At 40.0% G+C, this 14,389-nt stretch overlaps 1 protein-coding gene across 1 annotated transcript; it reads left to right on the forward strand.

The window, feature by feature from the left end:
* Positions 1-1,392: 1,392 nt before the first annotated feature.
* On the forward strand, positions 1,393-11,473 carry meox2a (mesenchyme homeobox 2a). The gene is made up of 3 exons (XM_086114714.1): positions 1,393-2,209; positions 9,009-9,181; positions 11,175-11,473. The coding sequence occupies exons 1-3, from the start codon at positions 1,648-1,650 to the stop codon at positions 11,391-11,393; spliced, it is 954 nt and encodes a 317-aa protein (XP_085970840.1). The 5' UTR covers positions 1,393-1,647; the 3' UTR covers positions 11,394-11,473.
* Positions 11,474-14,389: the final 2,916 nt, after the last annotated feature.

Raw genomic sequence — 14,389 nt, forward strand, 5'->3', positions numbered from 1 at the left:
GCCCCCCAACAATTCTGTCCAGTCCTGAGTATGCAGACATTTGCACTCACCGTGACGACTGAAGGAACTCAAAACTTCACATTAGTTTGGCATTTACAAAATAATGATGACAAGTTGAGCTATTCATTTCACAAGTGTATGTTTGTCGTTTTGGTTCGATTACCGCGACTGTTGCCAATATTTTGACCCTTTCCCATTGTTAAATAAGCAAACCAAAACATTGTAATGCTCATAAATTAATTTTTTCTATCGCAGGAGTTTCCTTGATGCAATAAAGCTTGTCCCATGTTTGTCAACAGTGATGCGTTACCTGGCGTTTGCCCAACAGGAAGTGGAGCCCACTCGCGTGAGGGGTGCTCCAGAGGAAGCAACCACGATGACAACAATGGCCATCTTCCTTCTGGGAAGTCACAGGTGACACCTCGTTCCACGCCACGCGTACCACATCGGTGCACATGCAAACACCAAAAGTCAGTATTTTTGTATTTAAGCGTCAGTCATCTCGCTAATCACCCAAAATGCCCGCCTCAAACCTGTATTACTGACCTCCTGTATGTTTTCGGGTATGGCCGCTTGAGACTTTTTGTGGGACGACTCATGATAGACAAGCCGAACAAATTTAATACTGCGAAGTCAGACTGACTTTGGGGGCTAAATTTTCAGAACATTCAAAGGATCCCTGGAAATTGACTCTAAAATGACAGTTTTAAACCAAAATGGCTGACTTCTTCCTACTCCCTTGAACATAATAACTGTGTTGAATGAAGACTGATTTCTTACTTTTTTACTATTTTATTTACCTTATTTTCTGTCAAATTATTACTGTATATGTTTTATGTTCAATAAACAAACCAAACCAAACTTCCTGTGCATTTTCAGCCATGGATTCTTGTGCGGATTTTTTTGTGAGTTTACTCATGATAGGCAAGCCTACCGGGTTTCCTGTTACTATGTGAAACGGGCAACGGACACTAAATTGTGAAAGCATTTCAAAGGATCCCTGAAACTGGCCAAAATGACCCCCAAAATGGCTGTCTCAAATTAAAATGGCGGACTTTCTGTGCATTTCCAGGCTGGATTCTTCAGACATTTTATGTCTCGATGCATGATTGATAAGCGTACCAAATTTCATGTTGCAAAGTGGAACTGGGGTGCTGAATTTGAAAGGCATTCAGGTGCCCATTTTTGATGGGTGTCGATTTTCACCTGGCTGAACACACCTGTAAAACGTGTTAGCTTACTGATTTATTTGGCCTTTGGAGAAATAACCGTGAACCAAAGCAAGCAGTTTGAAGAGGGCCCTTACTCTCTAAAAACGTCCTTCGTTTCCTTGTGGCGCCCGGCAGATTTATGGCGGCGTTCCTTTTGCATGAATGCAGTCCCTCGGTGAGCCAGCCTCCCTCTCACGTTACAACCTATTTATAACAGCCCCTCGCCAGGCTCCCTGACTTCGCCGGGACCTCCTCCCAGCCTCCACGCTTTCCCCTGACATCCGAGAGGCTCGGCTCGACTCGACTTGGTTTATCCCGCTCTGGCCCGGAGACCCAAGCGGATTACGCCAGGAAAGGACGCCGCCCCTCTCCTCTTTTGGAACTTTTTTTCGGAGCTCTTGGATATGCGCCGCTGGTTGCTTTAGGAGCGTTTGCCATGGATCACACACTTTTCGGCTGCCTGCGGAGCCCCCACGCCCCGGCTCAGGGTCTACACCCGGCCGCCTTCGCCCCGTCCCCACTCACCCTGCACGGACGCTCGGACCACGTCTCCTACCCTGACCTGGCTTCCTCTTCGTCCTCGTCCTCCACGTCCTCGCCGTCCACCTGCATCATCTCCAGCTACGCCCCTGAAGACGGGCTGTACCACCCTCACCACCATCCGCAGCAACACCCGCACCACCCGCACCACCACCGCGGCCACCACTCGGCCCCACAGAGTCAGCACCACACGCCCGCCGCCTGGCACATCCCGCAGATGTCTCCTGGGGGCGGGGGCGCAAGGGCCAGCCTTTGCCACCCGCACTCCCACCTGTCCCACGACGGGGGGCCCACGTCCCAGGACTTGGCTCACGCCGGCGGGCCTGCGATGGGTGCCACTACGCCCGGACTGGGTGGCAGCAGCACCCCCACTGGGGCCGCCTCAGAATTTGGCAGGCCCACGCTGTCACCTGCAGAGGCGGAAAAGAGGAACGGAAAGAGGAAAAGTGACAGCTCAGGTACAAATGCTAACATTTCATTTCAATTCTTTGTACATAATGTGTGTGTGTGTGTGTGTGTTTAATTCAAGGCATCCATGTCTAGTGGTGACACTCTCACACAGGTGTGTCATTCTCCTTTTTCGTCACAGGCCATATCATAGTTATGATTTCCATTAGAAAATCACATTAATGACTCTATAATCACCTCAATAAGTTATAAAGAAATACAAAAATATACTATAGGACCTGATTGTTATGTATTGTTTTTAACTTGGAACTCAGATAGCGGCATTCAAATCTATAAATACGCAGTGTTTTTATTTGCATTAGTGGGCCGTATAAAATGGTGTAACGTGTGGGTGTTTCAATCCAAAGTTGGCAGCTCTTAAAAAAAAGGAAAGGAAAGAGAAAAAACAAAAACAAAACAAAGGTGGTTTATCGAGGAAAAGGGGACTTATGTTGTGGCTCAAATATAAGGCGCAAAAATGAAATATCTAACTTTCAGGTTCACAGGTTTTCCTTGCAAAAGTCACAATTAGAAGGAAGTTTAAAAAAAAATAATAACTTGAAACGTATACACGAAGACACAAGGATGGCTGATGCAGGAAAAGTACGTACTCAATTTAGTAATTTTATAGATATATGTACATATTTCAATATAATCACACTTTTTAGATTTTTTTTTAAATCTGGAAAATAACATGAAGAGAAATCGAGACAAATTAACTCTTTTTCAAAAAAAATTGTTTTGTGCAAATTTTACAGTTATGTATGCTGCGATTATTCAGTTATTCCAGTCATGTAATTTTTTTTCTGAAAAAGACAAAAAAAACCCCAAAGATGAAGACTCGGGAAAAGTAAAGTAAAATTGTTTCCATACATTTTATATTTATATCGACAGTGCATCATATTTTAGATTATTGACAGTAGCAACAATGGCAAATTGAAGAAGGGCAGCCCCAAGGTTAATTTATATGTATGAATGTGTGTGTGTGTGTGTGTGTGTGTGTGTGTGTGTGTGTGTGTGTGTGCGTGCGTGTAAAATAACAAAAATTGGTGGCTCTAGTGTTAATATTTTTGAACTTGCATCAAAATACCTTGTTTAATAGGAAAATAATAATAATAAATAATAATTTATTAATAAGGTTCTTCTAGAAGATTTGTGGGAGAACAACAAGAACAAACAAGATTTCCACATTTGCTTGCAATCATTACATTCGGATATTATTCATCTGAATACCCAAATCTGTCATGAATCTTACAATTTCAACGATTGAGAATGCAGAATATCATCTTATTTATCCACACATAATGCAAAAAATGTCTCACTCTCTCAACCCGAAATTTGGATGCTCTAATTTGACGCGAATGAACTGCAGAAAAATATCCCATTTTCCGTATTTGAAAGCGCAAACCTTGTAAAAATGTGTCATCGATTCCAGTGAGCAGTCAGCTGTATTTATCTTCCCATTTCGGCAAAGATGTCTCGGGACACTTGTGACCCCCTCAAATGAGCTGAGTGTGATGTTCCATATAAAACACATGACGGTGCATGATATACGCACGCAGACACATTGGTCTTCCAGGGGTTGCAGGCGTCCCCGCTGACCTACGGGATCTTTTCCCACTTGCCCTCATCGCCGTCATCCATCACGAACGCCGTCGCCTCATTGGCGTCCTCGCCGGCAATGTGATCTCGCCGTGCCGCTTTTTGCTACGCTGCCCCTTTAAAGGTCTCCTCTGCATAGGCCATTTGTTGTTTTGTTTTTAAACTCCAACCATTTACCCTATTGACTACATCAGCAGAAAGGCTTTAATTATTGTTGATTGTCATTTTTGATGTTAATGTTATTAAAAGTGACATTTTTCTGGAAAGGACATGAAAACGAGGATGGCTAATCAAGGAAAAGGAAACTTGCATTTGTTGTGACTCGATTATTGGGCCAATGAAATCAAGTGAAATGTCTCCTTTGCAAGTTGGCCTTTTGTTGTTGGTGAAAGTTACAATTTGCTAGAGAATAACTAGGATGGCTTATCGAGGAAAACTTTTTTTTTGAAGTTACATTTTTTAATTCTTTATTTTGTGTGTGTGGGGGTGGGGGATGGGACATCACACTTTCTAGTCTTATGCTTACACATTTTTGAGAGAAAGACTCCATAACAAGGACGGCTTGTCGAGGAAAAGGAAACTCGTGTGCATTGTGACTCATATATAAGGCTATAGAAAAGAAAAGTGAAACATCCTATTTTCTAATTCACGTTTTTCGTAAAAAAAAAAAAAAAAGGCACATTAACAAGGAAGGCTTATCGAGGTACATGATTTTTTTTCTCGTAAAATTCGTAAAATTTTATAGTTGCAGTGATCGCTTTTTTTCCAGAAAAGAAGGATGGGTTATCAAGGAAAAGGGAACTTGCATTTGTTGTGACTCGATTGTTGAGCTAATGAAATCAAGTGAAATGTCTCCTTTGCAAGTTGGCCTTTTGTTGTTGGTGAAAGTTACAATTTGCTAGAGACAATAACTAGGATGGCTTATCGAGGAAAACTTTTTTTTTTAAGTTACATTTTTTAATTCTTTATTTTGTGTGTGTGGGGGTGGGGGATGGGACATCACACTTTCTAGTCTTATGCTTACACATTTTTGAGAGAAAGACTCCATAACAAGGACGGCTTGTCGAGGAAAAGGAAACTTGTGTGCATTGTGACTCATATATAAGGCTATAGAAAAGAAAAGTGAAACATCCTATTTTCTAATTCACGTTTTTCGTATAAAAAAAAAAAAAAAAAAAGGCACATTAACAAGGAAGGCTTATCGAGGTACATGATTTTTTTTCTCGTAAAATTCGTAAAATTTTATAGTTGCAGTGATCGCTTTTTTTCCAGAAAAGAAGGATGGGTTATCGAGGAAAAGGGAACTCACATTTGTTGTGACTCGATTGTTGAGCTAATGAAATCAAGTGAAATGTCTCCTTTGCAAGTTGGTAAAAGTTACAATTTGCAAGAGACAATAACGAGGATGGCTTATCGAGGAAAACTTTTATTTTTAAGTTACATTTTTTAATTCTTTATTTTGTGTGGGCGGGGGTGGGACATCACACTTTCTAGTCTTTGCCTTACACATTTTTGAGGGAAAGACTCCAGAACAAGGATGGCTTGTCGAGGAAAAGGAAACTCGTGTGCATTGTGACTCATATATAAGGCTATAGAAAAGAAAAGTGAAACATCTTATTTGCTAATTCACGTTTTTCGGGGGAAAAAAGGCACATTAACAAGGAAGGCTTATTGAGGAACAGGATTTTTTTTTCGTAAAATTTTATCGTTGCAGTGATTGCTTTTTTTTTCCAGAAAAGAAGGATGGGTTATCGAGGAAAGGTGCAACCGTGCAACCATACAAATTTTCACTCAAAAGGTCAATAAAACAATAATGAAAAAATCTCTTTTGCAAGTAACAAGATTGGCTTATTGAGGAAAAGAATAGGTGACTTTGTTTTATATATAATCACTTTCCAAAAATACTGCCCTAAAATACCTCCCTCCACACACACACTTCCCTCCACTCCTATTTCTCTAAGTGATTTACAAGCTGATCTTTGACCCCCGCCGCTTCCCCACCATGCTACCCCTCCCCCCCTCCCCCTCATAACTGCAGTTAGCACACTGATTAGCACGTAACCTGCTCACTCAGTCAGGTGTCCAAATATCAGCCTGCTCCGGTTTCACCATCTGGAACCCCCAAAAGATGACTATAAAACGGGACTGGGGGGGGGGGGGGATAAGAGCCGAAAAAGCAACAAAGAGGCATGAGAAAATCATAATAGGGTTGGGGTGGGGAGTACAGTATTTGTATTATCTCACCAAATTATCCATTTGTAAATTGATCACACATGTACGGACATGTACGCACACACACACACACACACACACACGCACACACACACACAGGTCGAACAGTAGATTCTTTTGGGGGGCTTTTCCTTTGTTTTGTTTTTAAATTGGTTTCAATGCCCGCACAAAAAAGTAACAAGCCGGGACAATTTGAAAACAATTTCACATTTCACATTTTTTTTCCCCCCTGTAAAGTTAAGTTGAAAGAAAAGCAACATTTGTCAGATTGTCGGGAAAGTTCAAACACAAATGATAGAGTTGCTAAATATTTTTACAATTGTGTGAGGGATGAATACCATTTGTGTCCTTTCCTAAGTGGAAAAGAACTTGTGCTCCACTCCATTTTGTTTTTTTGTTTTTTTCCATCTTGAAGAGGTTTTAGGAAAACATCTTGAATGGGTCGTGTCCATCTCGTGCATGTCTTAATATGATATCACTTGAGGAAAACTGTTTCTTCCATTCATGTAAAAAGAAAAACACTTTTTTTTTTCTCCAGCGTCTGGGTGTTTTTCCCTCGTATTGTTCCTCTTCAGTTGTGGTGGGTTGCAAGTTGCTGTAATTGCTTTGAAAATGGTCCTCACTTGTTTTTGTACGATTGACGTTATGGCGCTTTCACACAGTGTTTACCACCACAGAGAATGAGAGGCCCGATTTGGAAAACATGGAATGGTCGTTAGAGGGCGATCCACTTTGCACTCATCCCCGAGGTGAAGACGTTGGGCTTAGCACCTATGGGGAATCTGGCTTCCAATTCTCGGGGCTCATTTACACTTTGGCCCCTCGCATTAGCACGCGTTACATGAGAAACTGCAATACTCTCATTCAAACCTTGTTTATCTCGCCACTTCAGAGTTAACAATTACCTTGAGAAAGTAGTTACTTACTGATTCCTTGATTTTAAAAGTTAGTTTACAAACGACTTCATTCGTTACTTTTTGTAGATAACTGGTTTTATCATCTTTATACATCTTAAACAGTCATGTTTTATGACCAAATGTTTTCTTTGGTCAAAAAGAATAAAGACAATCTTTTTAATTTAATTCATTTATATTAAAAAACTGTCTTTCTGCATTTCACTGAACATAAATGGTTGTACTTTTTATTTATCTGTTTATTTATTTATTTGTAAGTCCTTCTCGGCCAGGGGTAGGGAACTCCGGTTCCTCAGGAGCCATATACTGTACTGCCTGTTTTAGGCGATCAGCTCATCAGCAAGCTGTGTCGAAGTCTAAAACAATCATGATCAATTGAATCGGGTGCGTTGGAGTAGGGGGAGCTCTAAAACAGGCAGGATATGGCTCTCGGAGGATAGAAGTTCCATACCCTTGTAACACTGTAACGATAAAACTTTATTTTTATTCATTGTTTATAGCCACCAGTTCATAATTCAGGGAACTCCTGCAATAGCCGCAGCTTTGCTTCAAACAACTTGCTTCAATGTACAGCGCTGCAACTCCAAATGTTTCTTCAAATTTGATGTAAATTTTTTTTTTTGGTAACGCTAGAAAACACTGTCTACAGTACGTAGTGTACAACCAACTTTAGTGGGTAGGTAGTATGTGAGTAAGTGTAAGTGGGTATTTATGTAAATAAGTTTGAGAGTCACTATGCAAGGATGTGAGTCAGTATGTATGCAAGCAAGTCATGAAGAAAATAGTCCCATTATTGCCAAGTGCTCCGATTGGCTCAGCGCCGCAAAGTGTCATGTCGTTCACAATGCTGTGTGCGGCTGAAACGGGCGGAGATGTTGAAAAATATTTGCTGGTATGATTGATTTATGGGAGTGATAACTGCTTTCAATATGTCCAGTTTGAACACTTATAGTGTTCATGTGAGCACAAATCAGACCAGGTTTTCTCTTTGGAATGTTTAATTTCCTTTGTGTGTGTGAGGGGCGGGTGGGGGGGGGGGTCTGTTGGACACAAATACAAACAAAATGAACAAAATCAAAATTATACAAATACGGTAGTTCAAATAGTACAGGTAACATTAACCTCAGTGTACATAAATGACCTGCAATCACTAGTATCACAGAATTTTGAGGCACTTGCTAATCCAAGCGCACATTGTGAATCGGGTCAATTTGTGGTGGAACTCAAACGTGTTCAAGTCCCCTTCATCTGACGATCTGTGTGGCTCTTCAACGTATGTGGTCAAAACATGCCCAATTCAAATTAATCTACATTGATAAAGTCACCACCAATCCGGCCGTTTTAACAGATGTGCTGCTTTTAATATCATGACATGACGATGATAGTATCGTGGCAATTGTATTATCGCGGTATCGCGATATTGCCATGATAACATCCTTACCCCTTACTGTATATAGTTTTTAAATACATGAAATGAATGTCAGTTTTCTCTGATCTTATCTCCATTTATTTGTTAAAATAAACATTTTATCGTGGGGGAAAAAATGACAATGTTTTGATCCACACAAGGCTGTAAACAAGTATTTGTGGGTGATTGAGGAGCGTTGTTGCTGGTACTCAAATGGCTCTGCCTGAGTGAGGTTTGACTAACGTGTCTTTGTGCAGTGCGAGCTGGCAAAAAACATTCCCCAAGTACTTCCAGAAAAAGGCACAAAAACTAGTTTGTCTTATCCAGGAAAAGGGGGCACATAGGTATTTTCGCCTTTTTCACTTCATTATAAGTATCACAAATAAACTGAACTCAAATTAAATCCTATAAGATGACTCGTTTGACTTGCGGATCAAAGACTGAAAACGCACATAAAGCCATGCGTCGTGATGAAAATAAACGCAAGCCACATCAAGCTTCTTTTGACGATGACCACATAGAGTACCGTACAGTATTGTTTACGGACCGTGACTCGGATTTTCGGAGAAAGTCTCGATTGCAGTTATATTGTGGTATATTTAAACAAACGAGGTACTTATAGAAAGCCTAAAAATAAATGTAATAATTCGGCAGAATCGCAGGATGGCAGTCTGAAGTGCGAGCTGAGCGGCAAACCGCGCAAGGAGCGGACGGCCTTCACCAAGGAGCAGATCCGAGAGCTGGAGGCCGAGTTCGCCCACCATAACTACCTGACCCGACTACGACGCTATGAGATCGCCGTCAACCTCGACCTCACCGAGAGACAAGTAAGTACTCCACCCCCCCCCCCCGCCCCCCCAATGCGTTTTTTTTTTTTGGGAGCCACTGTGCTCCACGTGTGAAATGTACTGTACTGAGAAATGGAAGCCTATCTTCTTAATCATTGGATTTAAAAAATATATATATTTTAATGACAGCTATAAAAAATATTTGAAGGGGCTATATATTGTAACATTCAACTTTTTTAGTTTTATTTTTTAAAAATGTGATTACCAAGTTTGATGTCTTGTGAGAGTCTAAATAATTTTTGAATTTAAATTGTGTGCCAAATTTATGTTGCCATGTTTTCACATTAAAAAAAAATTAAATACATGTAACATTTTAGTGTAAAACTTTTTTTCTTTATTAAAAATGTTGAACATCTGTTGCTATATTTATCCATCCATCCATCCATTTTCCAAACCGCTGAATCCTCACTAAGGTTGCGGGGGGTGCTGGAGCCTATCCCAGCTGTCTTCGGGCAGTGGGCGGGGGACACCCTGAATCAGTTGCCAGCCAATCGCAGGGCACACAGAGACGAACAACCATTCACGCTCACATTCACACCTAGGGACAATTTTTTAGAGTGTTCAATCAGCCTGCCATGCATGTTTTTGGAATGTGGGAGGAAACCGGAGTACCCGGAGATTGCTATATTTAAATAATCCAAATAATTTACATGTTTCAATTTTTAAAATGTGTTATTTTTTTTCTTTTTTAAGTTTCGGAAAATAATTTTAAATCAAAAGAATGGACTAATTTTAAATAAAGTGTGCTATCATTCAAACTTTAGTTACAGTTTTAAATGTTAAAAAATGTGAATGCCATGCTGTTGGCGGCTAGTGGTTAGCTGCAAGTATCGTGAGCTCGGTACGTTCGTGACAGCCTACTTTTCAAAGGTAGTTCATGAAGGTCAAAATGAATCTGCACACTTACCGTTGATGCTGACAGCCTGATAGAGTTGCACTTCCTACCAATCTGTTTTGCTCTGTGGCTGTGGCTTTCGCCGAATCTGGCCATGCATGTACGTTCTTGATGTATTCCATTTGTTTTAATTATTATTTTTATTCCACAATAATAATTATTATTATGTATATACTGTATATATATAGTAATATTAATCAGAGTACCATTGTTTGACTCACGCTGGCACATACAATGTATTCCAAATAAATAAACACAAAAAGTGGTTCATGTGGTTCCCCATTAATAGGGCGTATTGATTGTAATGCAAAAGTAACAATGCATGTCTTTTTGCTGACAAAATGCCGTTCAAAACCTCCTCTAATGCAACGGACGAGTAGAACCAATCGACATAATCACTGTCAGGTGTCTTCACTATCATTCATTTCTTTTTTTCCCCTCCACAATAATTTCGAACGACCTCTCAGCAATGCGCGCTTGCAGAGGATCTTTCACGCTTGATGAGTGCAGACAATGATGGACCGTTCACACAAATTTGCACCATTTCACAGTCCCTGCCCCACAGCGAAATGACAGTATTCGAAGAAAAAAAAAAAGCATTGAGTTGTGCTAATTCTTGAGTGGATGAGGTGTTGTGGAGAGGTCACGGTAGGTGATGCTGGGTCATGAGGGGAAGTTGGGGTCTGGAAAGTGTCCGGGGCACCTGGGGAATTCATGCTGTGATTCAAAAGCAGTCCGGAGTGATTTTCATTCTTCCAAGACAACTCTCACTCTCAGGCGTGTGACCAAGACAACTGCGAAAATAAATCCGTCACAGCCTGGTGTTTTTTTTGTGTGTTTGATGGTTGGTTGGTTTATTTGTTTTTTTTACAATGAGATAATAACTTAATTCTCATGATATTAAGACTTACATTTTTTGGTGGGGGACTTTAAAAAGATAAAGTTATGCTGTTATTGTTAATACTTTTTTACTTGAAAATACTTTATTTAAAAAAAACATATTTCCCCCTCAAAACTATACAAAAATATCAACGTATAATATAACATGTTATTTTTGTCCGTTCATGTGTGGCGTAGGTGAAGGTGTGGTTCCAGAACCGGCGGATGAAGTGGAAGCGTGTGAAGGGCGGCCAGCAGGGGGCGGCGGCGAGAGAAAAAGAACTGGTCAACGTGAAAAAAGGAACGCTGTTACCTTCTGACTTCTCCGGCATGGCGGCGTTACGCCACTCCACGGACTCGTTGGCCAATGACGACAGTCACGACAGCGACCAGAGCGATGAACACCCTCTGTTATGATTAAAGCCACATCATTAAATGATGACAAACAACGAGTACAGTGAACCCCCCCCCCCCCCCCCGTTTATCGCACAGGGTTATGTTCCATCCCACCCGCGAAGAATAAAAATCCACATCAGCAATACAAGATAAAATAAAAAATTTAAAAACTAGTTTTACTTCCAGTATTCCTTAGCGCCTGTTCTCACAAACGGTAAAGAGCACTTTTACGAAGACTCTCGCTCTTGCAGACTTTTCTAAATAAGACAAAAAGCGGGCATGCTTTTTGAACACCAAAATGTTCAATAAAACCGTATCATTGTCAAAGTTCACTGGATTTTAATAGACGGGTTGATAGACGTTAGCATATTCAACAGTAATGATAAACCTTCAAACAACTGCTACTTTAACACACACAGAACAGCAACACATGCAAACTGAGAATGTAACAAAAGGATTAAACATTGGATGTTTAGAAATTAAATGTTCAACCAAATAGTGTCATTTTGTCTAGCGAGAGCCTTCATAATGGGAATTGCCATTGCTGGGCTAACATTCGCGAGCATAGCTGTTAGCGTAATTATTAACTTTCAAACAACTTCTACTTTTAACACACTGATCAGCAATACAGACAGCAAACAGAACAAACCCCAAACTATCTCATTTCATCTGAAGTAACCTCACGCTAACACATGTGTAAGGCTCTTGCTGGTGCTAACAAAAATTAGTATAGCTGTTAAAGTCACAACTGCGACTTTAAAACACTCAGCGCAGCAATATATACATTTCAAACATAATAGAAAAAACAAGAATTAGACATTACGTACTGGAAATTGGCATCAACGTTACAATAATTCTAAACCTTCAAACAGCGACACCTACAAACAAATCTGCTAACCATGCTATGTCTTCCAGCTGAGCTCAGAGCTGCTCAGCATGTTGTGGCATAATGTGGTACTACACTGAAGGTGCCCAACTAGAAACTCTTGCAAGGAATGCGAATGATAAAGCGCGATATAGCGGGGGTTCACTGTATTCAGAATATTGAAATGTGACCGTTTGGCTACACTGATGTTAACATTCCATGTTTGATTTGCACTGTTGGATTTGGCCACCGTCAGATTTGTGAACATTTAACCTGTCGACATCCTTCCTAGAAATAATAGCCCCTCTTAAGGCTCATTTATGCTCCATGATAGATTCAAACGAAGACTCCTCGTTGGAAAGTTACGGTTTTTGTTGCAGTACCACCTGAAAAACCACAGGGGCAGTGATGAGAATCCAAACGCGTGATGTCCAGGTATGGCAGATACCATTGACAGACATTCACCATGACGCTGACTCCCATTATGTGCACTTCATTAAAAATAAATAAATTCTGTATTTCGGTAAAATTAGTACGTCCATTCCATTTTGTACATATTGATAACATAAATCAGTCCCTTCAAGATTTTAAGAATTCCTACTTCTGGCAATTTTTGGTACCCTGTCCTTTTTTTACATGTACATTTTTTAACTTTATTATTGTCATAATTAGGACGGTTTTGCTTGGGAAAAAAAATATAGCTTTCATCTTGTTACTCAAAAATACTACAACTGTTCTTGATGATTTGTTCTCAAAAATATAAAACGTTAACATTAATTTAGGGAAAAACAACTTTTTCCTCCTGAAAGATTTAACTGGATGGTCAAAGGTTCCTTATTTGTTTACTTTTTTTAAAAAGATATGCATATTTTAAAAATAAAACCTTATTCTCGGATCATTAGGACTGTTTTTATCAGAAAAAACATAATGTTAATCTCGCAAGATTGAAACTTTTTCCTCAAAAAAATAGGACTTGAGTCCTGTAAGATTCTGACTGTTTTTTGAATTAAAAAAGGACTATATTCTTGTAAAAACTATTTTGTTTTATAAAAATCACACACAAAATTCTTTTTAGTTTTTTTTCTCTTTTTTTTACCAAAATTACACAACTTTGTTTAAAAAAAAATACATAGTTCTCACAAGTGAGAATATTTGTTTTGTTGGAGAGTTGACAAACAGGAATCAGCTACTCAGGGATAAGATAATAAGGAAAAGTTTGGGCAAAGCTTGTGTGAAAATGGTTTTAAATGAGGGAGAATGGGTTTAAAATCCTGAAGGGACTGATAAGCGAGCCATCCCGAGGGGTCTGTTGACTGCAGCGTGTGATTCAATGTCACACTTGTCAAGTGTGCAATCTGCAAAAGTTGCTTTTCTCTCCAAGACGTCATTTGGTTGGAGTTGGTGCTTTCCGTTTGGGTTGTTCTTAAGCATGAAACTCGAAATGAGGTGGCCTGCGTAATTTGTCACCTCTGTGTACATTTTTGGAAGGACTTTAAATTGCCAAGTAAACGACGGATCGGTGATGATCAGTGATGTGTAAATAAATAAGCTGCATTCTTGTACGTTTGTATCCGCAGTCGTCGCCTTGTGCCGTAATAAACACTGACCGACTACACGTGTGACTTACTTTGTTGTGCAAGATTATTTCCTCAAACAGCAGCTACAATCACAAAAAAACGCCTCCTTCAAATAGACTTTTCAACAAAAAACACAAACAGAAATTGTCAGTAACAGCGGCAAAGTAAGTTGTCTGCCCTCTGGCTTCAGCCACAGAGCCAATCGATAATCCATTATATATAAGCCCGTGGGCTAAACATCTTGCAAACGGCTACCAAAACCATATTCCGAGGAGGCAGATTTAACTACAATTACATGATGGAATACTCAATAAAACCGCAGTGGTGTGCAATTTGTAAAAAAAGGAATTTTGCGAACCACCGAAGCACTTCAACCCTCCTGTACCATCACTGTGAAGAATATTAGATAAGACATGCCTCTGTGAGCCGTGTATGCGACCCTCAATGGGGGCAAGTTGAGAGCACAAATCATGCGTGTGGACATCTTGACAACTAAAATAACAAAGATGCTCACTGTCGTTTCACAAATAATTCAAAATATTAATCATGTTTAAATAATTGCCTTGGCTCAGCCT

This window comes from Hippocampus guttulatus, chromosome 6 (assembly GCF_054856545.1).
Source record: "Hippocampus guttulatus isolate MCC_2025c chromosome 6, RoL_Hgut_1.0, whole genome shotgun sequence".
NCBI classification, from domain to species: Eukaryota; Metazoa; Chordata; class Actinopteri; order Syngnathiformes; family Syngnathidae; genus Hippocampus; species Hippocampus guttulatus.

Bases quoted from the DNA above. Each gene is read 5' to 3' on its own strand.
- meox2a (XM_086114714.1), top strand. From the start codon at position 1,648: ATGGATCACACACTTTTCGGCTGCCTGCGGAGCCCCCACGCCCCGGCT. The intron at 2,210-9,008 runs GTACAAATGCTA...ATAATTCGGCAG, and splicing joins GAGGAAAAGTGACAGCTCAG to AATCGCAGGATGGCAGTCTG. The intron at 9,182-11,174 runs GTAAGTACTCCA...TGTGTGGCGTAG, and splicing joins TCGACCTCACCGAGAGACAA to GTGAAGGTGTGGTTCCAGAA.